The 26,360-nt window shown below is 28.8% G+C and overlaps 2 protein-coding genes across 3 annotated transcripts in view; one reads left to right on the top strand and one right to left on the bottom strand.

The window, feature by feature from the left end:
• Positions 1-1,639: 1,639 nt before the first annotated feature.
• On the top strand, positions 1,640-5,755 carry LOC107884703 (gustatory and odorant receptor 24). 2 transcript variants are annotated; one of them, XM_029487645.1, is made up of 4 exons: positions 1,640-2,624; positions 3,157-3,231; positions 5,448-5,537; positions 5,605-5,728. In XM_029487645.1, exons 2-4 carry the CDS (start codon positions 3,190-3,192, stop codon positions 5,719-5,721), a joined length of 249 nt encoding a protein of 82 aa, XP_029343505.1. In that variant the 5' UTR covers positions 1,640-2,624; positions 3,157-3,189; the 3' UTR covers positions 5,722-5,728. The 2 variants fall into 2 exon arrangements, with proteins under 2 accessions (XP_029343505.1, XP_029343507.1); XM_029487647.1 differs by having other exon boundaries at positions 2,344-2,624; positions 5,617-5,755.
• LOC100160313 (E3 ubiquitin-protein ligase UBR4) overlaps positions 5,752-26,360 on the bottom strand; it is a 32,332-nt gene continuing 11,723 nt past the window's right edge. The window contains exons 28-73 of the mRNA XM_008188454.2: positions 24,686-25,139; positions 24,381-24,599; positions 24,028-24,232; positions 23,746-23,951; positions 23,510-23,669; positions 23,243-23,427; positions 22,904-23,149; positions 22,642-22,773; positions 22,228-22,534; positions 21,774-21,971; positions 21,032-21,124; positions 20,836-20,964; positions 20,441-20,732; positions 20,192-20,359; positions 19,797-20,004; positions 19,573-19,738; positions 19,270-19,398; positions 18,932-19,189; positions 18,756-18,869; positions 18,519-18,649; positions 18,357-18,455; positions 18,127-18,297; positions 17,872-18,036; positions 16,822-16,996; positions 16,605-16,755; positions 16,313-16,532; positions 16,076-16,228; positions 14,750-15,990; positions 14,466-14,685; positions 14,341-14,377; positions 14,138-14,262; positions 13,691-14,002; positions 13,281-13,628; positions 12,189-12,356; positions 11,485-11,688; positions 10,819-11,427; positions 10,400-10,576; positions 9,893-10,315; positions 9,540-9,812; positions 9,369-9,482; positions 9,167-9,304; positions 8,255-8,730; positions 7,285-7,605; positions 6,888-7,218; positions 6,658-6,817; positions 5,752-5,985 (exon numbers count right to left, since the gene is read on the bottom strand). Of these exons, the coding sequence (XP_008186676.1) occupies positions 5,921-5,985; positions 6,658-6,817; positions 6,888-7,218; positions 7,285-7,605; positions 8,255-8,730; positions 9,167-9,304; positions 9,369-9,482; positions 9,540-9,812; positions 9,893-10,315; positions 10,400-10,576; positions 10,819-11,427; positions 11,485-11,688; positions 12,189-12,356; positions 13,281-13,628; positions 13,691-14,002; positions 14,138-14,262; positions 14,341-14,377; positions 14,466-14,685; positions 14,750-15,990; positions 16,076-16,228; positions 16,313-16,532; positions 16,605-16,755; positions 16,822-16,996; positions 17,872-18,036; positions 18,127-18,297; positions 18,357-18,455; positions 18,519-18,649; positions 18,756-18,869; positions 18,932-19,189; positions 19,270-19,398; positions 19,573-19,738; positions 19,797-20,004; positions 20,192-20,359; positions 20,441-20,732; positions 20,836-20,964; positions 21,032-21,124; positions 21,774-21,971; positions 22,228-22,534; positions 22,642-22,773; positions 22,904-23,149; positions 23,243-23,427; positions 23,510-23,669; positions 23,746-23,951; positions 24,028-24,232; positions 24,381-24,599; positions 24,686-25,139 (10,876 nt within the window). The 3' untranslated portion in view covers positions 5,752-5,920. The remainder of the gene's footprint in view (positions 5,986-6,657; positions 6,818-6,887; positions 7,219-7,284; positions 7,606-8,254; positions 8,731-9,166; positions 9,305-9,368; positions 9,483-9,539; positions 9,813-9,892; positions 10,316-10,399; positions 10,577-10,818; positions 11,428-11,484; positions 11,689-12,188; positions 12,357-13,280; positions 13,629-13,690; positions 14,003-14,137; positions 14,263-14,340; positions 14,378-14,465; positions 14,686-14,749; positions 15,991-16,075; positions 16,229-16,312; positions 16,533-16,604; positions 16,756-16,821; positions 16,997-17,871; positions 18,037-18,126; positions 18,298-18,356; positions 18,456-18,518; positions 18,650-18,755; positions 18,870-18,931; positions 19,190-19,269; positions 19,399-19,572; positions 19,739-19,796; positions 20,005-20,191; positions 20,360-20,440; positions 20,733-20,835; positions 20,965-21,031; positions 21,125-21,773; positions 21,972-22,227; positions 22,535-22,641; positions 22,774-22,903; positions 23,150-23,242; positions 23,428-23,509; positions 23,670-23,745; positions 23,952-24,027; positions 24,233-24,380; positions 24,600-24,685; positions 25,140-26,360) is intronic.

Raw genomic sequence — 26,360 nt, forward strand, 5'->3', positions numbered from 1 at the left:
TATTATAACATAATATTTCATATCATTGTAAAAACAGTATATTCTATATTGTAATATGTATAAGTATAATGCAACAATATAGCCTATAGGTATAATATATGTGAATCGCGGTAAAAAAGTCCCAATGAAAAAAGTCTGGGTAAAAAAGTCCGAGGCATAAAAAGTCTGCCGTAGATAAGTCTTAAGCCAAAAAAGTCCGGTATATTATATTATATACATAACAATATTTAAAATAATTTATCAGAAAAAAAATTCAATGATTATAATTATTTACTTATAGTATCATAACCAATAAAAAAAAAAAAATGTTAATATTTATTACATACAAATAAAATATACATAATATATTATAATGATTTCTTAATTAAATTGAGTATCAACTATTTTCATATAAAATATAATATATTTGAAAAAAAAAAATCAATGATTATAATAATTATGTACTACTTAGTATCATTACCTATATAAAAAAAAAACCTAAATAATATATTAAATTGAGTATTAACTATGGCCATACATAATATAATATATTTAACAAGAAAAATTCAATAATTCTAATATTTATCTATAGTATTGACGGACTTTTTTACTCGGACATTTTTTCCTAGGTCTTTTTGGTATTATACCAATATATTATGTTCATCAACAGGACTTGGACGGGCACGTAGATTTCAGATTCAGCGCCCGGTCCATCGAAGACTACCGTCTGCTCTGGCTGCAAATGAGTCGGCTGGTGCACGGGGTTGGCGATTACATGTCGGCCACCGTGACGTTTTGCATATTTCACACGACCGTCACCGTCATCTTGAGCGTGTACGCGCTGGGCGTGTGGGGCGCAACGCTCGTCACACTGCGCAGGTACGAGGCGCTCGCGTCCGCCGCGGTCGCGCTCGTCTGCAACGCCACGTCGCTGTACATATACTGCGACTGCGGTTACAGTCAGACGACAAAAGTCAGTGGTCATCGTCATTTTCTATTATATTACGCCTAATGATAATAATTGTTATTGTTTTCGTACATCTCGCGCACGAATAATAATAATACGTAGGTGAACAGGTACCATACATAGGCGCCACTAGATGCATAATATACCATATTATGGTATCTCGGCGACTAAAATGGTAAAATGTCTCCAATTCCTTATGAGATAAGGGCAATATTATACCCATACGCGACTATATATACGTTCGATGGTGTGTAGGTACTTAATATACATTATATAATTACCTGTAAAGGTACATAGCATATTAATTATTATGTATATATCATTATGACCTTAAGTTAGTGGTGGGCAAGATACAGTTAAATTCGAGCCTAGACTGCAATTATCGAATACATAGGTACCTATAGTCAATTGGGTACCTACAGGCCACATGGTGATTGTGGGAGATATTGTTGCAGCTAGAAGATAGGTAGGTTTTTTTTGTGGCAATAGTGTCAATAATAGTACCTAGCCAGTAGGCACATAGGTATACAACTTAACCAAAATTGTGGGTAATTTCTTTATAATATATAAGATACCTAAGCAACTGTAATGTATGTAAAATGTATTATTCCATGATAAACCACTTTGAATTGTTATATTTTTATGACTTGATGTACTTACTCATATTATATTATAAATAATAATCATCATACGATTTTTCTCTATTTTAAATTACCTATATAGGTTTAGTTTCTTTTTAAAGTGGACAAGATCTTATACATTATTTCTGTTGATGTTTTATAGATACCTGTATACCTAGAACCTACAGCTAGTTTATACATGCATTTTATAGCTGGAATTCCAAAAGTTCGATAAGAATAATTATTTGTACCCACCTATGCATAAAGATATGACTTATAGTTGGTTAGATTACTAGGCATGCACAATATTTAATTTATTTGGGTTAAGATTGCTATATTATTGGCAAGTTAAGGTCCAGAGCGGTTGCGCAAAATGTGGCCACGCCCATATTAGGCGCATTTCCATCGTTATGATGGGTGCCTACCCTATTTTAGGGACGAAGAGCGACAAAGCGAAATACGGCTAAGCTATTTTAATTTTCTTCTTTTATCGAAAATACCGATTTATTAAAAAACGTATTACGTGCTTTAAGCACGAATGTTGGTATCAGTCTATACGAGTCTGAAACAAACCTAGAGTTGTGTCAGTTGTAGGCAAACTCGTAAATAAAATAAAACAATGAGTCCACTGCCCACTTTTCATACATGTGTGGTAACATATGTGTTTATGTACAGTATAAATTATAATGTAACCTACACAGTACACTTAATAATTAACATACAATATTTTAAAAATTAATTTAGTCTAAGTATTTTTACATAACTACCTAACATGAAAATATTATAATGTTTTACTAATATTAATATTACAATGTTTTACAGTCTGAAATCAGTACCTATAGATAAGTTCGGTTAACATTTTTGAAAATGGTACCCACGCATTTTGCTTTAGTTAGTTTTTTATGGCTTACATTGTAATAGTGAATATAATTTTAAGTGTTTTGTTTGTGGTAATAATTAAAAATATATCAAGAGGCAAAAATCAATAGTAGTTAGTACCTATATTAATATATATTAAATGTCGATGATACCACACAACGACACAACAATATTAATAGGTACGTATCTACATATTTTGATTTTATTTAAATTACGGGTAACCAGTAACTTAATTAGGAAAATGTACAGGAGTAATTTTAGTTTTGTCCAGGGATCTAGGAATTTTTGGAGTCAGGTCATAATAAATTAGTAATTTATTAGGCGTCAGTATATTGTTGCTGTGGCCTGTGGGAGATACACATACCAAGAGGTGAACTGAGGCAACATTTCAACCATTGCAATTTATTAAAAGTATGGCCCAAACTTTGAAAATTCATTGACCCAAAAAGTTGTTTTGAATACAATTTGCCACATTTTATGAACTCGCCTAGGCGGCAATAAACGCCTCATCGACACCCGCGTTAGTTCACCCTTCTCTCTGGCAGTCTGGCTATACCAGTTATGTATACATTTATTAGTTATTACCTTCAAATACCGGGACATTACCTATAGATCTATGGCTATAATACTAAAACCACTTAACAATAATATTTATTTTAAAGTTTAATACACATAATATTATTGTTGTCATATATACCATCTTGTTCGCAGTGCGTTGACAGCGTGATACTACTTATATTGAAAATGAAGTCGTCGACGAGATGGACGAATTCTAATTACATTCAGGTACAAGTGCAGTTTATAATATACGCTACGCCCCATAAATATTATATACAATATACATAATATGTGATATCCCGCGATTTTAGTTTTAAGTTTTCAACCAAATATCAAATCCTAAATTCAGTATTGACTAAAATTAGCATATAATAAATATTTTGGACCCCCCCTCCGGAAAAAATGTTGGATATGGCCTTGTCTATGCACACTTGCAAGGGGAGAGAAACGGTTCCACCGGGCACGGTTTTGTAATCTTTAGGGATGTACTGTCATACTGTAATACATATACATGTGTATAATAATATTATTACGTGTATTAATACTCAAAAGTGGGTTTTCCCCAGGGTCTTGCACCTGAATTAACCAGAACCAGTAACACCCTTAAAAAGTAAAAACCCTTAAAAATCAAACACCCGAAGGCCGAAACCCATATAACCCGAATGATTCTATTTTCAAAACACCAGAATTAACCAAAACCTGAATAAAACATTCTGATTAACTTGAATATTTTTTTTGTTCTACGATCTTCATGTGATGTATAATTTGTGATTAGTTCGATTTTGTTATTAATTATTTGTTAAATAATAACAATAATAGGTCATTTTGATAACCAATTAAAAATTAAAAAAAAAAATAACTACCTAATTAAAATAACTATAGGCACAAATTATGTTTCTGAAATACTGAAAACCCGTATTAACCAATATAAACCCGAATAATAACGGTCATTAACAACGAAACGTTTGTTTATTCTGGTGTTTGAAAGCCCGAATGCATCATACCGCACCCAAAACCCGAATAAATCATTTGGATGCAAGTTTTGGCAGTGTAAATATTTTGGATGTCTACTATCTCACCCGTCAAAAATGTATTGTTCAGGGGCGCCGTTTTGGTTTATTTCAAAAGCATGACAAGTTTTCTCTACCATGGGTCATTTCGAAATTGTTTCATATCGTTGCACAAAACATCTGATATTCGATATTAAAATAGGTACCTACTCACGATTGGAGCGCCCCGTTTAAACACACAGTGATTTCTCGAATATAGGCATAACTCAAATATGCTAAGCCTGCGGCCTATTCCAATATTAGGTATATAATGTAAAAAAATTGCCTCAATATAGTATTTATATTTTAGTTATAAATAAAATATGTGTAACGGTTGAGACATATTAAAAGCAGTTGATAAAAATATGTGTTAATTTTGTTTTATTGAACTTTAATTAATAAGCTTCTTTATTTTATAAATTTTTCAATTGAAAGATGATTGGGTTGATTCATTTATTGGGGATGGGGGCGGTTTACCCTTCACTCGCCCCCGAGATATCGCGTATCGCCTATGAAGTTGTTCATAGCCAACCAGAGGTATTTAAACTTAAAACCACGGCTCTTTCGACTCTTCACAACATTTTGGTTGCTCTCAAAATTAGTACAAGGATATCAAAAAAATGTTTTAATGTTAAATTATTTATAATAAATAATAACATAATACATTCGAACTTGGTTAACTCGAAGTTGAAAGGACCACGGCCAAAGAGTTCGAGTTTTCCGAGGATAAAAATAGGAAATTTTAAGGACCGGAAAAGACTTCAGGGTATCGAAGATTTTGCGTTAACCTGGTTCGACTGTATAATAAATACAGAAATTATATCAAGACAACAAATTTAATAATAATTAGGCATTAAAACCATTAACCAATACTGTCAGATAGTCTTACGTTTAAAATCAAATAAGATACCTATTAATAAATTGTCATATCGTTATTTATTTAATTTTCTGTGCAATAGATCCCCTGACAAATACTTGTGACGCAGAGTTTGAATCAGTGGCGGATTTAACGGTAGTTTGGTCAGCAAATGCCGACGGAGACCCCCCCCCCCCTAATATGTAAACTGAGGTCCACCTAAATTATAGTTTATTTTTTTCAATTTTGACCTCAAAAAAATAAATATATTTTATATTGCAAACTGTAATATAATTTACTATTGTTCAGTTAGGTAAGGTTAATAAAAACTACAATTTTATAAGTATGTTACTGATACATTTTATAGAAGGCGTCAAGGCCCCTCTTATGAATTTTCTGACTTCATATGAACCCTTAAATCCACCCCTGGTTTGAATACCTCTGGTCCATATACTAAACACAAGCTTATTGCTTTTCCAAATTAGAGAAAGGTTAGATATTGCTTCAATATTAACAATTTTTTTATTACGTCTAAACAGATAACACTGTTCTTGAATGCCATTAATCAATATCAACCAAACGTGAATGTGATTGGTTTCTATGAAATCAACAGAGGATTGCTTGGTTCGGTGAGTGCAGGAAGCTTGGAGGGGAAATTTATCTAAAGTCACCATCATATTCACATGCATCATAAAGATTTTTTTTCAGATTTTATCCTTGCTTTTGACATACTTAATAGTTCTCGTACAGTTGAATTCTTCATTTACCACGCCGAGTTCTGCAGAACAGGACTACAATACTACTATGGTATAATTGAAAGGTGGCGGTTATTAAAGAAAAATATTCGTTGTTATTTTGATATTTTAATTTTTTTTTAAGAATTTAAATTTCCAATTTCTTATAATTAATGTACTTAAAAAATAATCACATGTAAAATAAATATCGTGAATAAATAATTAAAATAATTTTATAATGGTGATTTTTTATCAATTTACTAGGTAAAACATATTTTTTATTGACGGAGGTAAGTGTTCAAGATGTTTTTGATGTGATTTGATGGATCTGCTAAATTCAAACCTGGAATAAAATAAACACAATGATTTTATGTCAACACACTAGCCAATAACAGTTAACCTGTTAAGAGTTACCTAACTAAGATAAACCAATAACTATTGATATATAAATTTAAACTAAATAATTTAGTTAATAAAATTTTATATATAATAGGTGTATTTGGGTAATGATATTTTTATAATATGATTCAACTATGAATAATACAATTAATGTTTAACTAGTTATTTCAATTTCTAAATACATTTTATAATGAATTGTTTATATTATTAAGAAAATCTGCTTTGAAAAAAGTTTTGATATAAATAAAAATTTATTTAATCAGTCACTATTTAAATCAGACACTTTCAGACACAGAGCAAAATGGTTGGAAATTCAATAAAATATCAGAAAAAAATATCAATATTTAACTTTATTCAAAATACCAAATACCTATGAACTATGTACCTATGGAGTTCTTGGAAATATTTAAAAATTTAATCCAATTTCCATATTACTAATATAAAATACTGACAAGACTTAGTTTTTAGCATTAATACCATTCTAGCAAATTATAACTACCACATTTCTTGTTTTTACTCAGAATCTAAAATGTTTATATAATAATGTTGGTCTATAACTAGACTTATCTCACAATTCACAATATTACAATATTATGTGTTTAGATAGTTATCTTACCTGCAGCATCACAAAGTTCTTCAAATGAGGTACAAGGTAAGAAATCTACACTTAAAGCATTCATCATCATTTCTGATGATTTGAGCAGTGTCTCATCATTGTGACGAATATAGTCAGCTAAGCTAACAGACCAACTTTTACTTTCGGAAACTTCGACGGTCTGTAAGTGATATATAAACACAAGTGTTAGAAAATTATATTGATTTAAAAAAAAAAACATTACTCATTACCTTGAAATAACATTCATACATCTTATTGATTAATACAAAGAACATAAGAGCTGATTTGTAAGCAGTATAATCATGAGGAGCCAAAGGCACAAAATGTACTTTAGGTGCTATAGAAGAATTGGTATGATGAACATGAGCCATCAATATTATTCTATTTAAATGTATTAGACGATTCGTCAACATCCATTTTGAGTACGGAGTTAACATAATGGCCATTGTGAGATAGTATAATGGACCTTCAGTATCATAAAAACTATCAATCAATTGTTCAGCCGACTTAGGCTCTAGGTATGTATTTAAATTACGTTCCTCTGCACTGGATCGCCTAGTCCTAAATGTATATGTTATAAACACAGTTATAATAAAATGTTAATTATTAAACTGAGCTGTTACGTACGTGTTAATCACATATAATGCCATGTGCATGAGGTATGGAAGTAGGTTCATATTTGACTGAGGTCCACCACCTCCAGTGTCTTCGTGGAAGCTCTTTGCTTGTGCAAATCTGAATAAAAGTAACTTAAGATCATGCACTGTTTGCATGTAACTTATATCTCTTTGACCAGTAGCTTCTTGTAAATATGAGTTATGTCTGGCTAAGCAATTTGCATATGCTGATTCAGCAACTGATGGACCCCACATTGGCAATAAACCATTACACTTTGTGTTTGCATTTTGTAAAGCTGCCGATTCCCATTCATCTCGAACCCTTGCAAGTCTAAAAAATACAATTCAAAAATAGAACAATGTAATTTTCTTCTTAAAAATAAATTATATTTAAATGTTATTATTTAATGGTCAGTAGTAACTAAAGACAACAGTGTCTGGCTGGCCCCTGACAAAATGGTTTTCAATAAAGGTACATTTACAGATATAAACTTGTTAAGTTCGGAACCAATAAATATATATTATATAAATAAAAGCTCAGGGTTACAGTGATCACCAGTCAGCCTAATGATCCAGACTAATGCTGTTCAGTAATTAAAATTAAATAACAATTTTTATAAGATGTCTACATACAAAGCCAAATTGTTTGTTATTTATAGTACATAATATAATATTATATTTTACATCATCAAAATATTAAGTTGTTACTAAAATATTTATCTAATCTGATCTTTATATATATGTATAAGTTAATATAAATAAATATATATATATATATATATTTATTTTTAATAAATATGTGTAATAATTGTAGCATATAAATTATTTAGAATAAAAGCGTTAGTATTTTAACATTATAAACAACCATTTTGTTGATTAGCACATATTTCTTTTGTTTATCGTTAAAAAAAAAACATAAGTATACTTTTAATTCTACAAGATAAGCATTATATATTAGTATTATTTAAAATTTTGCTTACCTAACTGCAGACATATGGCAGTCAAAATGAACAACATTGAAATGTGTTACAGTACTGTATCCAATGGTTTTACGAGCTTTCACTTCATGTTCTTCAACAACACACCTCTTGGTAAATGTGTAAATACCTAATACTTTGGTTGGTTGGAATTTATATCCTTCACGACAAATGACACACACTAATCCCGTCTCTTCTCCTAAATCTTCCACTTGTTGTAATAAAGAAGTCTCAGCAGTTACTTGACCCTTTTCATTAGTACGCATTCCTAATTGTCCAAGTTGTTTTTGTCGCATCGCCATCGCTAATCGTTTTTTCTCCGCTTTAGTTTGTTCACGAACTTGTTCTATTTTTTCTGCCATTTTCGGATTTGTTTTTAATGCTTCTAATAAATTTTCAGCAAGAGATCCAACATGTTCATCTGACGACACTTGTTCTAAGCAATGTACTGTATGAATACATTCATCAGAAACAGCAGTCTGAAATTATTATAAAAAAGATAAATGTTTGAATAAAAAATAAAATTGCCAACAATATTTTTCAAACGAAAATTGATCCCTCCCAAAAAAAGGTTCTGAGCAAATAGATTGCGAACGAGTTTGATTAAATATTTTATTTTTTTCTTATATTTCTCTATAGTTTTTTTTTTTTAATGTTTTTGGAAACCATTACATGTAATTGAAATACGACCTCTTTGTACCAGATAGATAATATTTTAGATAAATAAAGGGACAACAATAGATTTTTAGAGTACTCTTTTGTTTCAAAAAAGTACAGATAAAACATCATTATAAAATTAATACATTTTATGATATATTTGCTCAGAATCTAAAATAACTCAATTGTTTATTAAATACAATTTGACTAATCTAGAAATAAATTATGATTTTATGAATTTTTAATTTAATAATATACCTGAGTTGGTTCATGACCATTAGCTAATCCAGTCCAAAATCTTAAAATATATTTTAACGAAGGTTTAGAAATGAATTCTTTCCATTCATCTTTATCATTGTTTTTGTTTAATGTTGCTTTTACTGTTGGTGCATGGCGCTATAAAGTAAATAGAGTTATCTTAAAATGTCAATTGAATTTCTAAACTTCAAATTATACTTACTGATATATATTGAATAACATTATTAATAACCCCAAGGGAAAGAATATAATCTTTTAATGTATTTCCAAGTGAATTATTTTCAATGCCGTAGGTCAAATCACAAAACAGATTCATCTAAGTAAATAAATAAATAATTTATTTATAAATTTAATGAAACATTAATCACATTACCATTTGTTCATCTTGAGCAGAGTGGACGTCGTCAAACTTTTCAAAATCAGAAATTACTGAAGCAAAATGATCCATGAGAATAATCATTTTGGCTTTATTGTTGTACGTAAGAGCAGCTAAGACACGAGTTAGATGCTGAACAATTGTATAACGAGCATTTGATGCACAGTGTAGAAGATATCGAATATGGTCATCAGGGCCAAAAGTCTCTGATAGTCTAGCAAATGTCTCTGGGCCTTTGGAAGTAGCTTTTGATAGTATTGTTTCCAAAATCTATTTATTGAATTAATTGTTTTAAATAGTTTAAAGAGTATAATAGTTTACTTAAATATTTAAATTTAAATTTTACTTACATCAAGAGTTTGTTCAGTAAGTGACGTGTTTGACAAGCCATCAGTTTCATTACTTAAACATAACTCAAGTGTATTAAGAAGAATTGGGATGGATCCTAGTATAGGTTCAGTTAATATTTCTTGATTGTGTTTTACTTTAACACAAAGTCCAAGTAATTTCAGAAGTACTTGGAGAAGTGGACGTGACCTTGACAGGTCTTTTATTGTAGATAGACGATACATTAGAACTCCCAGACCACGACACTCTGCCATAACATTAGCCATTTTATAAACTTCTTCGTTATTGACTTCTTGATCAGATTTGGCATCTAATGTTTCAATGAATTCTTCGGTAGCATCTCCCAATAATCCTCTCATGCGATAAACAATATGCATGGCAGCTTCATTGTCCCCACCTTCGGGCAGCCAAATCTTTTTGTACACCTAGTTATAAAACGATATATATCAATTTATAGTGTAATACTTTCAATATAAATTCAAACTGTAATTATAACCACAATGTTTTACCTCTTTAACAGGCAGATCCAAGCTGATAATCTTATTGTTAACCAAAAGTTCCATGCCATTATCATCTTCCAATAGAGCAACCAGTTCACAATCCTGACAGATTTTATTTTTGACATCTCTCATTAGAGGTCCAAGACCAGATTCGTTACAACTATATGGATTACCTAACATACGGCCCTGTAAAACAATAATTAATTACATTTTTATATTATTGTAATAATTTTTTATTAATTTAGTTTGTTGGATATTTAATAGAAAACTGCGATTATGAACTAACCTCTAACAATATATTAGTATTACAGAATTATAGAAAATAATAAAAACATTAGTTCAATTATATTTGTGTTAAATAATAATATTCGATATTAAATATAAATCTAAATATATACCTAGTTAATATAAATGTTATCCACACTTACTTGCAAAAAGTCTTCTTGTTGAGGATCTTTGTCTAAATTCATATAAAATTCACCAACATCATTTTCTTCTGGATAAATTATTGAACACAATCTTTCGAACACAAAAACTGGAGTACGGACATCCTGTAAATCACACTTTTCTACTGTTTCTACACAGATTGCCATAAATGCTTTTGATTCTGTTTCTGTTCCACACGTCATTTCTTCAAGAAGATCCAAAAGTTGAGATTGTGTTTCATCAATTAGACGTGTTCTTTGAACAACTAAACGACGGAGAGAAAGATATCCATTTAAAATAGCGCCTACAAGTCTTCCTTTGTATTGTTGTTTTATGCTCTCAACTTCCAAAAATGATGCTAACAATCCAGTTAAACTTTTTAAGACAAACCCTTGAGCTAAATCTGAAGTTAATGTAGTTTCTTCTAAATAATGCAAATGTTTTATTTCTTTTGTAATTATATCGGATATCATAATGAGTACTCCTCGTAATGCTAAGTACTGTTTCCAAGGAGTTTGCTGAATGAGATTTTGATATAAACCTAAAAATTCAGCACAGTTTTCTCCTGCACTTCCTAGTTCTGTTAAGAACCCTGTCAGAAGATCTAAGATCTAAAAACATACAGTTATTAATTTATAGTTAAAACAAATAATTTAACAAGAAAATACCTCTTTTTTCCTTTCTGGTACTTGAGCAATACCTTCAAATATAGCACAAGCAACTTGTCTTAATAATCGTGTACTCGAACAGAATAAGAAATGCTTTAACCATGAAGACTCTGTTAGGTGGAATGGCTTCGCAATATCTCTTAAAGAATATAATCTCCATTTCTTGAAATATTTAGAAGCTAAATAATATTGTCTGATTTCATTCTAAAAATATATAATTGATAATTACATATATTTGAGTTCAACCATAAAGCATTATCATATTAATAGTAAGTTTTTAAAGAAATACAATTTCATTAAATTTATTTTTTATAATATATTTTAGTAAAATAGGTAAATCATCATTAATGTCATCAATGGAATAATGGAAAATACACAAAATATAACATTTATATAATTATATGGTATACACTATAATATTGTAAGTCTAAATTAAAAAAAATTCACTTAAAAGTTGATCAAAAAATATTCATACTAGTCTAACACACTGACATTTATGGTTAAAAATATATCAGATTAAGTGACCAATTTCATAGATCCTTTGATTGTCAATATAAAATATATTACATACTAATTTTATTTAAATAAAAAATAATTAATGATATCTATCTAAGAATTAAGATTTACTTATTAATTTTTGTCTTCAAAATAATTGACCAGCTCTTAAAGTCAAAAAAAGATCTACTAATATTTTAATATCTTACCTTTGACTTTGGCTTATTTTTAACAGGAGCATCTGATGGTGTTTTCTTTTGAAGTCGTTGACGCCATGCATTAAACATATGCTCAGGGCTTTGTTTAGCCCATTTTCTAAAATCAACCATTAAATGATCTGACATTTGAACAGTTGACAAAACTTCAGTAGATTTATCCTAGATTATAATATAAAATAAAAACTTTGTTCAACGTGGTTATGTTAGAATGTATAATTTATATTCTATAATGTTAAGTGATCACTTTTAGATTTAGTAGTTTTACAATAATATTAGTTTTTTTTTTTTGTACTTATAAACTTGTAAACAAAATTTCTACCAGAAGGAGTGCTTTGATTTCAATATATAGTATCTTATCTTTTAATAAATTGGATCAAAATGGTACTTAAGACAGGGCATTTTTAGATTTTCTCAATAGTTTTTCATCGTCAAAGGAAAAACCACCAGCATTTTTTTTTTCTAACACTTTGTTTATCACCATATTAAAAAATAAAATTTAAAAATTACCTAATTCAATCTGGGTGAATTATATACAATTAATGGTTGTTCAAATTGAATACTGTAATGATTCCACTATCCAGACCGAGGACTGAGGGGAAAATGGACAAACTTCCACCACATAGTCATACTCTAGAACATGTAGATGCATATGGAAGACCTTTTTATTGTTTAGGGCCCTAAACTTGTTCATTGAATTTTTTTAAATCGTGCTGAGTGATGTACTTATCATTGAGCATGTCTCAACAAAATGTATGGGAATTTGAATTTATGTTTATTTCTTGAGCAATTCAAATTGAGATAGCCTGTTTTATATGGTTGTTTTTTTCCTAATAACCTAACACTAATAATTTACAACAATTATATTTAAAAATAATGGAAAAAATATATATATTATTGAGAAAGTCAGGGCACTTATATATCAAAGCTATACTATTTTATTTATTGTATGAAAAAAAATTAAATCAAAATGTTTAGAGTTAATTATAATTTATATACAAAATGTTGTTGAATGTTTTTCATATATAATTAATTTATCTATCATGTTAAGGTATTAAAAATAATAAAAACAATTATATAATTTACCTTGTTTACTTTAGATGATGAAGTTGGTGGCTTAATAATATTACGCATCATTTTTAAACATGGTAATGTTATGTAAGTAACAATTGCTGAAGACTGGAATTCTTTGCACGTCATAAAGAATAGCTGCATTACACATTTGGCTTTTTGTTCCCAACATGAATCTTCTTTGTACAACATTGTTGCCAGTAAAGATATCTCAGGTCTCACAGCAAATGCTAAGTCAGCATTCGCAATTGGTCCTCGAATTGTAAGTGATATTCTTTGACTCAACAATCCACATAAATCTTCAGTAGCCTTTTGATTATCTTGTATTAAAATACAAAGCAGATTTCTTACTTCTTCCTGAGTCTAAAATGAAAATGAAAATGCAAAATTAAACATCATTCAAAATAGTTAATTTTGAGTATTACTTGAACTGAGCCTCTTCTAATATTATTTTCAACTAGTTCTTGAATAAGGCCTTGTTGCAATAGTATTTTACGCAACGTCATGTTTGTAGCAAGAGCACGTAACATAACAAAACAATGTTCTAAAGCAGCTGTTATACACCCATAACAACTTGTACTTGGCAATGAGCATGCTGTTGATACATTTTGAGAAACAGGTATTACAGAATCAGAAACTGAAAGAGAACTAATACTGCCATTAAAACGAATTGTGGATTTAACTTGTCCCAATTGTTTTTGATCATATGCTATTAACTCTTTACGACTTGCCAAAAACTTTCTGAAATAATTTAAAATAACAATTCAAATATTATTTTAATACAACTTTTTAAAGAGTAGAATGATTTAAATAAAATATTCAATAAAATATTTTCAGTTGATAAGATGTCCAGAAAAAAACATAATAATTACTTGAACGATACGGCTGAGATCTTCAAAAGTATTACGGCATTCAGAACCATACTTTTGTGCCAACAATTGAATAGATCTATTAACTTGATGTACAGGTCCAGAAGAAATATTATTGTTCATAGCTCCATTTACAACAGCAGCAAATCCTGAGACAGGAACAACATTTGGAGTTTGGCTTTCTTCTGCATTTGTATTATTAGATTTTTCCAAACGATTTTCCATAACTTTTACTAACATATTCTAAAACATAATAATTAATGACAATGGTTGTTTAATAAATTAATTTTGATAATTCTTATTTTAATTGAACACGTTAATGTTTTTTTACCTCTAATACCGGTTTAGACGATACAAGTTGTTTGTATAATCTATCAGCTTTTTCCAAGTTTGAATTGATGGAACTTAAAGTCTTATTCCTATCATGGTCATCCTCAATAGGATCAACAGCACAACAAGGCTTAGCAGTTAAGACATAATCAAATTTAGCGTATTTACAAAAACCACAAGAATGACAGAGGAAAGGATCTTTTTCATCATAGTTTATAGCACTAAAAAAAAAAAAAAGTATGTAACACTTTATTTAATTGATTATAGATATTGCAATCAACTTACCGGCATTTATGACATTGGAAAACATTCTCACCACAGTTAGAACAAACACCTGGGTTTGCAGGCACCGTTGCACTACATCTAGGACACTGTAAGGTTTCTGAAGAGGCATGCAAGTTCTCGTAAAAACTAGAATACTCAATTAATAAATTCCATGCAACTATTGGTACAGCAAATTCGACTTTGACTTCAGTTTGTCCTGATGTTAATGTGATTTCTTTAGCTTTATGCCACATAGCTGGTTTATTTTTAAGCTCCACCACGGCTTGTACATAACGGTTATTATAAAATATATTCATTGTGCGCACCATTTTAGTACGTTTTAAATCAGTTATTCGTAACACTATTTTATTAATAGTGTGACTTCCCATTAACTTAACAATTTGAGTAGTAGTAGTGAACTTTGAATCTACCTTTATGGAAGTCAACTTGATATTGGTGAAGGGTATTTCAGGGTTATTACAAACCATGCATGGTTCACTTTCTAAATAAAATCCTTCTAAATCAACATATTGTGATACTTGAGTATACAAATTAGCATTAGGATGACATGCCAGTTTATAGTTTTGTGTTCTTAATAATTCAATTGCCTGTTCAACATATTTAGTTGATGTAGCTGCTTTTTGGTTGTACTTAAAACTGAAATATCCTAATAAATCGACAAATTGAGATGCTTTCCTTCCATATGTGGGCAACTGTGGCCATAGAGCCCATAATATTTCAAGTAATTTTTCTTGATCATCATGTTCTGAATTTCTATAAATTGACAATACTAGAGCATGAGCTTGCCAACGAATATGTGTAGAATTTGTTTCGAGTAAAAATGTTTTGACAAATCTTGTTAAAATATCTTTATTTAATCGTTTATTCATTTCTTTAACTAGTATCATGCATTGAGCTTCTTCAAGCATAGTACTCTCAATGTCTTCTGCTACTTTAGAAACTTTAGTTTTAGATTCTTTTGCAGAAGGAGTTCCAGACTGGTTTTTAGCACCACAAATAGCATATTGAAGCAAATGCAGAATTGTAGATGATACACCTTCATCTAAAAAGCATGCTGCACGCATTAAATACAATAATACTGTGTTATCTTTACGACAATATAGTTGCCAGTTCAGCATACGACTAGATGCAATGTCAACACAAACTTTTACATCTTCCACTAATTCAACAAGTTTGTCATATGTTAAGTTAAGAGACTGCGGTGTATTCTGATCTCCAATATCACATGTGACTTGGAAATTCTAAAAAATAAATATGCATATTTATTATTTAATAAATCTTAATACTTAATTATAATAAATTTAAACAAGTTTGATAATAGTATACCTTCATACTAGTCGATAAAGCATGCATATCTCTAATCTGCCGATATTTATCCTTGTTTCCACAAACGAATAGTAGTAACTTTCTAACTTGACGTTTAATAAATGGATTAATTGTTTTTAAACTCATGAATTCACATAGTACAGTCAACCATTCCTAATTTACAAATCAAAATATATTAACCTTACATTTAGAATTCTAGAAATAAAATATTTAAATTATGATGAAAATAATACATACTGGTTCAAACGACAATTGGGACCAACTTTTCTGTATTTGATATGGTAATCGTAACAGCATTTCAGTCAAAATTATAGGGTAATTATGGAAGATATCTTTGGTTTGACTAACTGAGTAGGGCTTCAAAAAAAATGGGCTCATATCTGGAACACGTGAAGGACCACTTGGTTCCAATAAAACACTAACCACATTGGCACCGTTGTCATCATTATCACTAAAACTATAATATCATCATTCATTAAATAAAATATAATACTTATCATAAATAATTTATTAATTACTATTTAATTACCTAGCCCAATATTCCTGTAAAGCTTTCAATGCTTTTAGGCAATTGGTTATAAATTGTGCATGTTTTAACATGGATGCAGCTGTTTGAGATATATATGTTGTATGATCAGATGATGATTTAGAGCTAGATTTAGGTCTTGCTAATAAAACACCTAAAATATATAAAGATTAATTAAAAATATTTTTTAAAAAAATGTTTTAAATATTTTTTTACTTACCAATAAAACGCATAATAATTATGACTATTTCTCGTTGCGAATTTCTTATATGTAAATTAGAATCATCTAATGTTTCTCGGCGAATATATGTTATAAACATTTGCATAAGTTCGGTAAAATATTCCTTATCTCCTTCATTATTCAAATCCATATCTGCCACAATTGAAGAAACCACCTTAAAAACAATATTAATATTAATAAATAAAATTGAGTATAAGCTAAATAGTAAATAGTAAATAATAAATATACTTATATTTAATTTCACAATTATTAAGTTTATTATGATAACCAAACTAATCAGGTTTATTTTAAGATAGGTGATTGGACCCATAACACCCTCTTTTTTTTGTTTTGAACCACTACATGAAGAATTTATGAACAATTCATACTACTAACATTAGTTGATCTGGCATCATATAAGATATAGATATTTTGAAATGGTAGTCTACCAATAATATTGATTGATAGCATTTTCTGTTTTTCATTAATATAAACAAGTTACAAATACATAATATAGCCACATTTTTTAAACATACAAATTTGTTATTTTAAAATTTTTGGATTTTCTTAAACGAAATAAAATATTTGTAAATGATATGATAATATGTTTGTAGTTATTTTAAGTGAAGGAAAAAGGAAAATAATAGTTTTGTTTACCCATGACAGTAAAATCTTAAATATATCACAGAAACTTATACTAGAAATCTTGTGTTTAAAAAAAATACAAAAAGATACATAAAAAGTTTCATAAGGCAATAAACAGAACAATTTTTTACCGAAAAAAAAAAAACAGTGTAACTAAATAATATTAATAGATATTAAAAATTAAAGTTTCATAAAAGTTGATGTTAGTGTGGTGAAAATAACTATAATAACTATAATTTGTTGTCTTCTTTAATATATGATATAACATTTTGATACATAGAACAAACTAATTTTAATCTTAAAATTAAACTTTTTAATCTTAATATTAAACAATACAATACAATTTATAAAAATTATAATATAATTATTGTAATCTTTAATCAGTGAATTATTTCTATATCTTACTTGGAAAAACGGTATAGCCCTTGTGCCTCCGATGTTATGAAGATTTGGTATGTGGTTAATAAATTTTTCCAACAAAGACAATCTTAAAGTGTGTAAATGATTATTTATTTCAAAATCTTGGTCAAAAATTGTTTCTTCATCAATCTCTCCTCTTTCATTTTGATTCTAAAAATATTTTGTACAATACCATAAATTATAATTTAGTAATTACTAATTTTAGTAATTTAAATCAATAACTGGGAAACTAATACTTACATTTTCTGTAGGAGATGTTCTCAAATTGCTACTTCCTGGAACAGCGTTTGTGTCTTCATCATCAGAACCAGCTGCCGATGCAGTTGTATCACTCAAATGACCTTGTTGCATAGACTGTGTTTCAGAATTCTGGCCATTATCATTATTTTGAGAAGAATTTTCTTGCATGTTCTAAGAAAAAAATGTATTTAAATGCATATTTTAAAATTATAATTTTCATTTTCATATACCTGTAATGCAGAAGGTGCATTTCCTAATGCTTGTAGTTCTTCAAAATCTTGCCTCATATTATTATCTAACTCTGCATTGTTTTCTATTCCGTCATTGTCCTATTAAAAAACATGATATAAATAAGCTATCAAATTCTATTTATGTATATTTTATATTATTACTTGAAGACTAAGTGCAATAGCTAATTCAACCATTGCATCATCATCTGCGTCAGGTGGAATAATAAGACCAGGAAATTGAACATTTCCTATTAAAACTTCCATATTTTGACGATCATGTTCTTGTGGTTCGACTATTACAATTTAATTAAATTTATTCAAGTGATATTTTCAATTAATTTAAAATCACAAAATCCAAAATATAAATTTTACTATTTAATATAAATAAATAAATATTACCTCTTGGATCCAATAGAATAATTGGTTCATCAACTTCATATGAGATATTTTCTTCTGGAGGTTCTTGAAGAACTTGTTCTTCGTTTTCAGGTTCTTTGCTAGATGATTCTTTTACTAGATCGAATCAAAATTATCATATAGCAAATAACAAAAATTATATTTATTTATTTGATTACCTTCTACTGATTCTTTGAAAGAATGATCTCCACGAACTAAATTTTGATTATTCTTTCCAAAAACAAGAGGTTTTAAAGCTCTTGAAAGCGCCAATTTAGCAGTATAACTGACAGCTACATCTTCACATAGTAAGAAATCTAAGTAGTACTTAGATATAGTATTAATTTGAGAATTTTGAAAACCGGAGCATTCAAAAAATAATAGAGAATGCAGAATTTCAATAAGTGCATAAACAACAGCTTCCGTATGTTTCAAACCTATATGAATTTAAACAAATGAATTAGCTATAATTTATTAGCGAATATCATAAGTTCATCATTAGTTAATAGTTACATACCAGGTACATATATTGTGCAATAGGATGGATTTTTAGGTCTATTATAGTACAGTATCCAAAATACAGAAATGAGCTTTTGAACAAGTGGTTGACACCATTGCGATGATTGATCATTATTATAATCCAATTCTGAAAATAAATTAATGATTAGTCCACCATATATCTTAAATTCTGAACGAATTAATGAATAACGTATTTATACCTACTCTATGGTTTTTTAATTTTTATCCTAAAAAAAACACTCTTACATACAATAAGAAGTATTGAAAATTACTTTTTAACTTTATTTTTATTTTTAAATACCTTCATGATGAGTCCTTTCAAAGTTGGATAAATGTTGTGGTCTGCAAACTGTAATACCTCGAGTAATTAATACAAGTCTATAGTAAGCTTCCGCATCCATAATTTTGGGATCCTCGCGTTCGAAATCAAGTAAAGATTGTAATATATAAGCCAACATGGATTGATCCTATTTACAAAATTGTATTAGTACTATGATGATTATTTTTAATAAATTATGTTTTTACTTTAAATATGTGATACTCCGGTTGTAAAACAGCCACTAATGATTTAGAATGAAGTTGAATACATGCTTGCGTACTATGATTGAGTAATTTTAGTGCTATGTTTACTGCTTTAGTTTTATTAGATGAAAACTGTTCGTCCTCTTCGTTCAATGAGTAGTTTGATACTATAAAGCTATTTTCTAATATTGTCAACAATCCAATAACAAACCTAAAAACATTATTATAATACATATTATATTCATAAATAATTTTTTGTTCTAAGTAGTATAATTGTAAAAAAAAATTTTAATTGCTGACATTTTTAAAATTTCAATTACGTACTTGATAAAAAATTTAAAATTGAATAATAGTACAATGAAAGTAAATACTAAATAGTAAATAATAAAATATTTTACTTGTCTAAATGATTGACAGCAAATCCAGTTAAAGGCAACTCTTTTTCTTGAGGATTAAATTGATTTGAAGTGACTACAGTACTAGTTGATGTTGAACCATAAATTGTACCACTGCTAATATCATCAACTTCATCAGGCCATCCAAATGATTCTTTAGTTTTTCCATATCTTTCAAAAATTACATGTATTTATAATATAAATTATTTAATAATTATTTATTATCAGAAGAAACAAAATGTTAATACTAACAATTTTACAGAATCTATCATAGTAACAGCTTCAGGATCTCGTGACGGCCCAAACACAATAACTAATTTTTTATCACTTTGAAGGCTTTCCTCTCTGGTTAACGGAAAATCAAACCATCGACTTCGGTTAATAGGTAACAAATGCAAAGTGCGTCCCAGCACTTCTATATAGCCAGGTGCACGTCCTATGTCTTGCCCTCCCACATTAATTCTAATTCCAGCCATTACCGTTGTAGGATCATTATTAATAACTTCAATGCTAAATCGTGGTTTTGTAGACACAATATACATACCTAATAATAATATTATTAAATCCATGGACAATATTATAAAATACTATGTTTTAAATATCATAGTAATAATGTTTAATTTATTATTATTCATTAAATTTCTTACCATTACTGTTCAACCTATGTTTGATTTGTTGAGGATTATAAATTTGCAACAAATCATTACCACCAAATTCAATTTCATTCATAGCTACACAATATTCAAAGAAGTCAATTGGAAATGAAGAGGTATTTCCTATAAATTATAATATGTATAAATTATAACCATTATTTATTGTATTTGAATTTGTAGAGAATCATACCTGTTGATTTTCCAGATTTACTAATTTTCTTTTTCTTTAATTTACATGATGTTATGTGACATGAAGGCTGAATAGATGGTGATAACCAAAAATCTGAAACAATTAAAATAATCTAAATAAAGTTTTGTATTGTACACTTCAGATTGTTTATTGCTTAATTTCATAATATTTTTGTTATACTAACTTATCAATAAAAATAACCAATATTGACTAGGAATTAGGATTCTTCAACGATATCGATATCTCAAACTTTTTTTCAGAAATGTAGGTATCGATAATCGTAATATATCGATAATCAAAATATATTGATAATCGATGTACAGCAAGCTGAACTGATTTAATGCCAAAGCTATTGAATAATATATTTTAAAATAATTAATTGTTAACTATTACCTACTAGTTACTACCTAGTACCTAGTAAATTGAGGATTGACAATTATGATAGCCACAGAGATATCGGAAAATCGATACCTACATTTTTTTTTTTTCAATATAGTTTTGAATTGTGCGATATCGAAAAAAAATATATATCGTTGAAGAAGCCTGCTAGGAATAGTTAAGTTACAATATGTGGATGAAGGATAAATAATAATTTAAAATATATACACTCTATATACTCTGTTCAAGATAAGAAGACCTGAGCAGAAACCAGTTTTTGTCTGACAGCCATGTGTTCCATGGGTCGCTTCTTAGCTTAAACAGAGTATACCATGATTTCATAATGAGATTACACAATATTCACCTGTTTGCTCTTTAGCAGCTAAAAACATACGGAGACTACCATCTTCGCATAAAATTATTAATGTTGTTCTATAATCTCCATTTGACAAAGGGTGGCGTACAGCAACCATATCTGTAATCTTAGTTTTTGTCTGAGCCAACTTAATTTCTTGAAGACTGATAACTTTTGGTGTTATCATAAATACAACTGGAGTATTACCTAAATAAGAGTAAAATATAAATTTTGAGTTATAAAATGTTGATATTCCATAAATACACTGTATTAACATATTATGAACAACATTCTGTTATCTATTTATGATTTATATTTATAGTAAGAGCTGTTTATGCCATGCATATCATACATAGTGGATAACTCGACTTAAAAATATTGTTACAATTGTCCATGTCATATAGAAAAAATAAGAGAAACAATCACAGACATATTGTGTACATGTCAATAATTTTAAACTTACTGGATTGCAGTATTGCACATACTAAACCAGGATGTCCAGAAACTTCAGACCACTGCCACATAGGTTGTGTAGGAGGAGCAGAAGCACTTGCCTGGCTAATGTTACTTTTATTTTTAGCACTAGGACTTGATGTTTGTGAATTTATTGCAAAAACTGGATGTAATGTAATGACACCACCTTGATATCTCTCTTCATCTAAAGGTGCTATAAATGTGCGCCCAGGAGTAACATAACTAAACATTAATAGTGACAGTGTATGCGAATAATACACTGATACACCACCTCCACAAACTTGGCCATTTACATCCTATAAGATAATTATAAAATCAAAACATTAATATACATAAACAATAAATATATATACTATTATATTATAATATTTTCAAAGTATAATAATACAATGAATATACTAACACTTATATCTGGATGGACAATATCAATAGTATTAGTCACATAAAATGGACCATGGACAGCTGAGCTACTTGCATCCATATCTTGTGTATATATATAACCCCCAGATGATATTAATATCATAGTTGACTTTTCCTAAATCCAACAAAAATCTCTTATCATTAATATTTTTTACAAAATAAAAAAATCAATTCATCACAAAAGATTTTTTTTATTTATAAGTCAGTTATTACTTTCAATAAATATGCATAGATTATTATTTTACCTCTGTACACATAAATGTCACGTCTCGTATTTTTCCAGTAGGTACAAGGAAATAATATTGAGGACTTAAAACATCCTTGGACAAATCATAAATTTTAACAAATTCAGCAGACACTAGTGCTAAACTAGTTTGTGACCCAGGGAGCCAAATTGATCGAATCATAAAATTTCCTACTTCTAAAGTTGGATGAAGAACAATGTGTTCATTAACTGTTCCACTTGTATTGAATGTCAAAATATGACAGTCCTGAAAAAAAGTATTTTATAAATAGAATAAAATTAAAATTCCAATTTAATGACTAATGTCAATGTTCCTTATTTAATTGTTTAATATATATACCTTTAATCCACACACAGAAAGGAAGTCTTCATTAACAGAATTTGCAGTAACTGATAAAACAGTAAATGGGATAGAAACAGAGGATAGTCGTGTTAAAGTTAATTTGCGTTTAGATATATCAGACTGTTTTAACAATGAGCTCATTTGCAGAACTGCTATTTTTCCTTTGTCGTGAGATACAGCAACTAAAGATAAAAATAAAACATTAATACAAATTAAGATATAATCTATCTCATAATTGAATCTTAAAACTTGAAAAATAATTACCTAAATGTTGCCTTTTGCCATGAAGAGATGATAAACAACACATTGCAACACGTCGTATCATATGGGCAGAAAGAAGCTGTCGGATAGTTTGACCTTGATCTCCACTAAAATTCATCTTAACATTTTCAAAAGCACCTTCTTGAGATCCCATTGTAGGTAGCTATAAATAGTGTTTTAATAAGATAAATGCTATGTTAGTTAGAAAGAATAACTTCATTTTTGAAAAAATAAATTACCATAAGACTATCTGATACTTCAATAGTTTTTTCTAATTCCTGTAAGTCATTTAATGTATCTATAGCTCTAGTATTACAACCAATTGCTGAATTTTTTTCACCAGATTTAATAACCACGTTTATTAATTGTAGACAAAGATCTAATGTTGGCTCAATAATTTGAGAATGATCCAATATTGTTGGCATTAATAGATTCTTATACGTGGCTAAAGATAAGGAAATTAATATAAATTAATGTAACTAAATTAATAAATAAATGGAATAACATTGAAAAATAAATACCAGGAAGTGAATCCAACACGACAGATTCATAATCTAAACTTCTTGTGCTCATATTTCTTGGATCTTGATTATGATTAGGAGCAGACGTGCTATGACTATCTATGCGATCTTGATCTGCAGCTGAATTTCCGCCTTCAATTGAAGCTGTTTTATCTCGTGGATTATTTACATCAAGTATTGAGTTAGGATTTCTTTTAATTAATGCCTATTGAAACAGAAATGTATCTTAAATATGACAAAAAATTAGTTTTAAAAAAAAACTTTTAAATGCTTGATAAATTAATCAATGAGTAATTAATAAACAAAAGAGGAGAATATAACATATAAAATTAATAAAGTTTTAAAATGTTTACTTGACAAAAATTGTTTTCTTTTGCCCCACAGTCACAGAAAAAGTTTCCGAATTTAGCATAAGTAACATCATGGCCTCTGTGGCAAACCTTAGCACATATACTACAAACGCCAACACCTTCTATCATCTTACATGTATGACAATGATACCAATGTTGATTCATAAACTCTTTTTGAGTAACAGTAAATGTACAAAGTTTATAGTATAAACTATCTTCATCCTGAAAAATCATAAAATGTTTTTATTAAATAATTATTTAAAAAAATTAAACCAAAAATGTTGTATTATTAAATTATAAATACTTACAGAATCTTCATTTAAAGTTTCGCTATCGCCATCATTACTAGGTAAAAATCCATCAAACTCCATACCATCATAATAGAATAAAGACATGGAGTCTAACGACGAAGGAGATACAGAGTTTTCTAAATCATTATGTTGCATAGCAGCTATAATATCTGATATGTAATTCATCAAACAACTAGATGCAATCACAACTGGTGGATATGATTGTTTGGGTTCGGTTATTTCTATATTTGCCATGTTAGATTTAAGCCAATTTTTAATAGAATCAAGTAACTTAACACTAGCTTTAAATAACTTCACATGGCCAGAGGGACCTCCATAATCTGCTAAACGCACCATCTGAGCAAACATTTTTGAAAACCCATCTCCATTTTCAAAAGCTAATGTGTAAGTCACAATTGGTATTAATGTTTCTAAATAACATAATGAAGCTTTGGTCTTTAATTCATCATGTCTGTAAAAAAAAAAAATTATTAAATATTTATAATGAAATACAAATTATAATTATTTGGCCAATTTTTGTAAAATACTATATTGATAGACTTAACACACTTTATTTAAATGAGATATGTACTGGATTATAGAAAAAAGATTTGATTTGATTTAATACTTAATAAACAGTTAAAATAAAACAGCTTTCTCAGTATAAAACAATTAATTTCATTTAATGTGTATGTACTTAATAATTATAAAATAAAATAAAACAAAAGGAGGGAAAGAAGGTAATAATCGCTTTATTGTACAGTAGATGTCGATTGTACCTCGTCATTGAAGAGTAAGTTACTGTAATGTGTGTGTCAAAATTTTATACATTACATTTTTTTAAATCATTTCATACAAAAAACAAATTGTTGGAACAAATCCATACAACTTAAAAAAGCGGGTAAGTGAGTGTCTCCCTGCTATACAGTAGGTTACAAGTGAGTCTCTGTAATGAATGGTGTTAAATTTGAATTCAATGATATAACACTATTGTATACGAAAAACAATTCTGTACAGTCATTCGTTTTAAAATTACACCAAAAACTAAAATCAATTTTCTCGAAAATAGATTTTGCGTAAAAATTCCTGTTTTTCCTTAATTTCCCTAATTTTTTATTTCATCTAAATGAATGGGTTTCAGATAGCGTTGATTAAGTGTAATATTGCAACATGAATCATTTAAAATACTTAACTCTAAAGGCAGTGTTGCAAATGACGATTCTACCGTTTGCTCTGTTATTAATATGCCTTTAGTTGTATGAGCTTGACACCCAGCTTTCAGAAATAATTTCCCAGAACTTTTTAATAATATTTTTCGAATAAAAGATCTATTATTACAAATTATTGTAATTGAGGTAGGCTTTTCACATACAAAGTACCAATTATTTTTGAAAAACGATGAGTACCAAAATTCTTTTTTAAATTCTGTAATATAAGTATCACATTGCGTAGGTTTAATTATAGCATTTTTTAATATTTCTGTTACACAAGTGGGATCAGTATCACTATTGCGTACCATTTCGTTGAAACCACAGACAAAAATGTCAGCAACTATTATACAGTTATTGATATTTGACCAAATTAAATATTTTTGTCACCATATCATCTGTTAATATTTATGTTGGATTTTCTGCGATATGTATGAATTGTCCGTGATCATTGATTGGAACGTATATTGGTATAATGTAATACA

The sequence above is a fragment of the Acyrthosiphon pisum genome, chromosome A1, assembly GCF_005508785.2.
Source record: "Acyrthosiphon pisum isolate AL4f chromosome A1, pea_aphid_22Mar2018_4r6ur, whole genome shotgun sequence".
Taxonomy (NCBI): domain Eukaryota; kingdom Metazoa; phylum Arthropoda; class Insecta; order Hemiptera; family Aphididae; genus Acyrthosiphon; species Acyrthosiphon pisum.

Coding starts and splice junctions, on each gene's coding strand:
- LOC107884703 (XM_029487645.1), top strand. CDS start 3,190: ATGAAGTCGTCGACGAGATGGACGAATTCTAATTACATTCAG. Junction 3,232..5,447: donor CGAATTCTAATTACATTCAG/GTACAAGTGCAG, acceptor ACGTCTAAACAG/ATAACACTGTTCTTGAATGC. Junction 5,538..5,604: donor ACAGAGGATTGCTTGGTTCG/GTGAGTGCAGGA, acceptor TGCATCATAAAG/ATTTTTTTTCAGATTTTATC.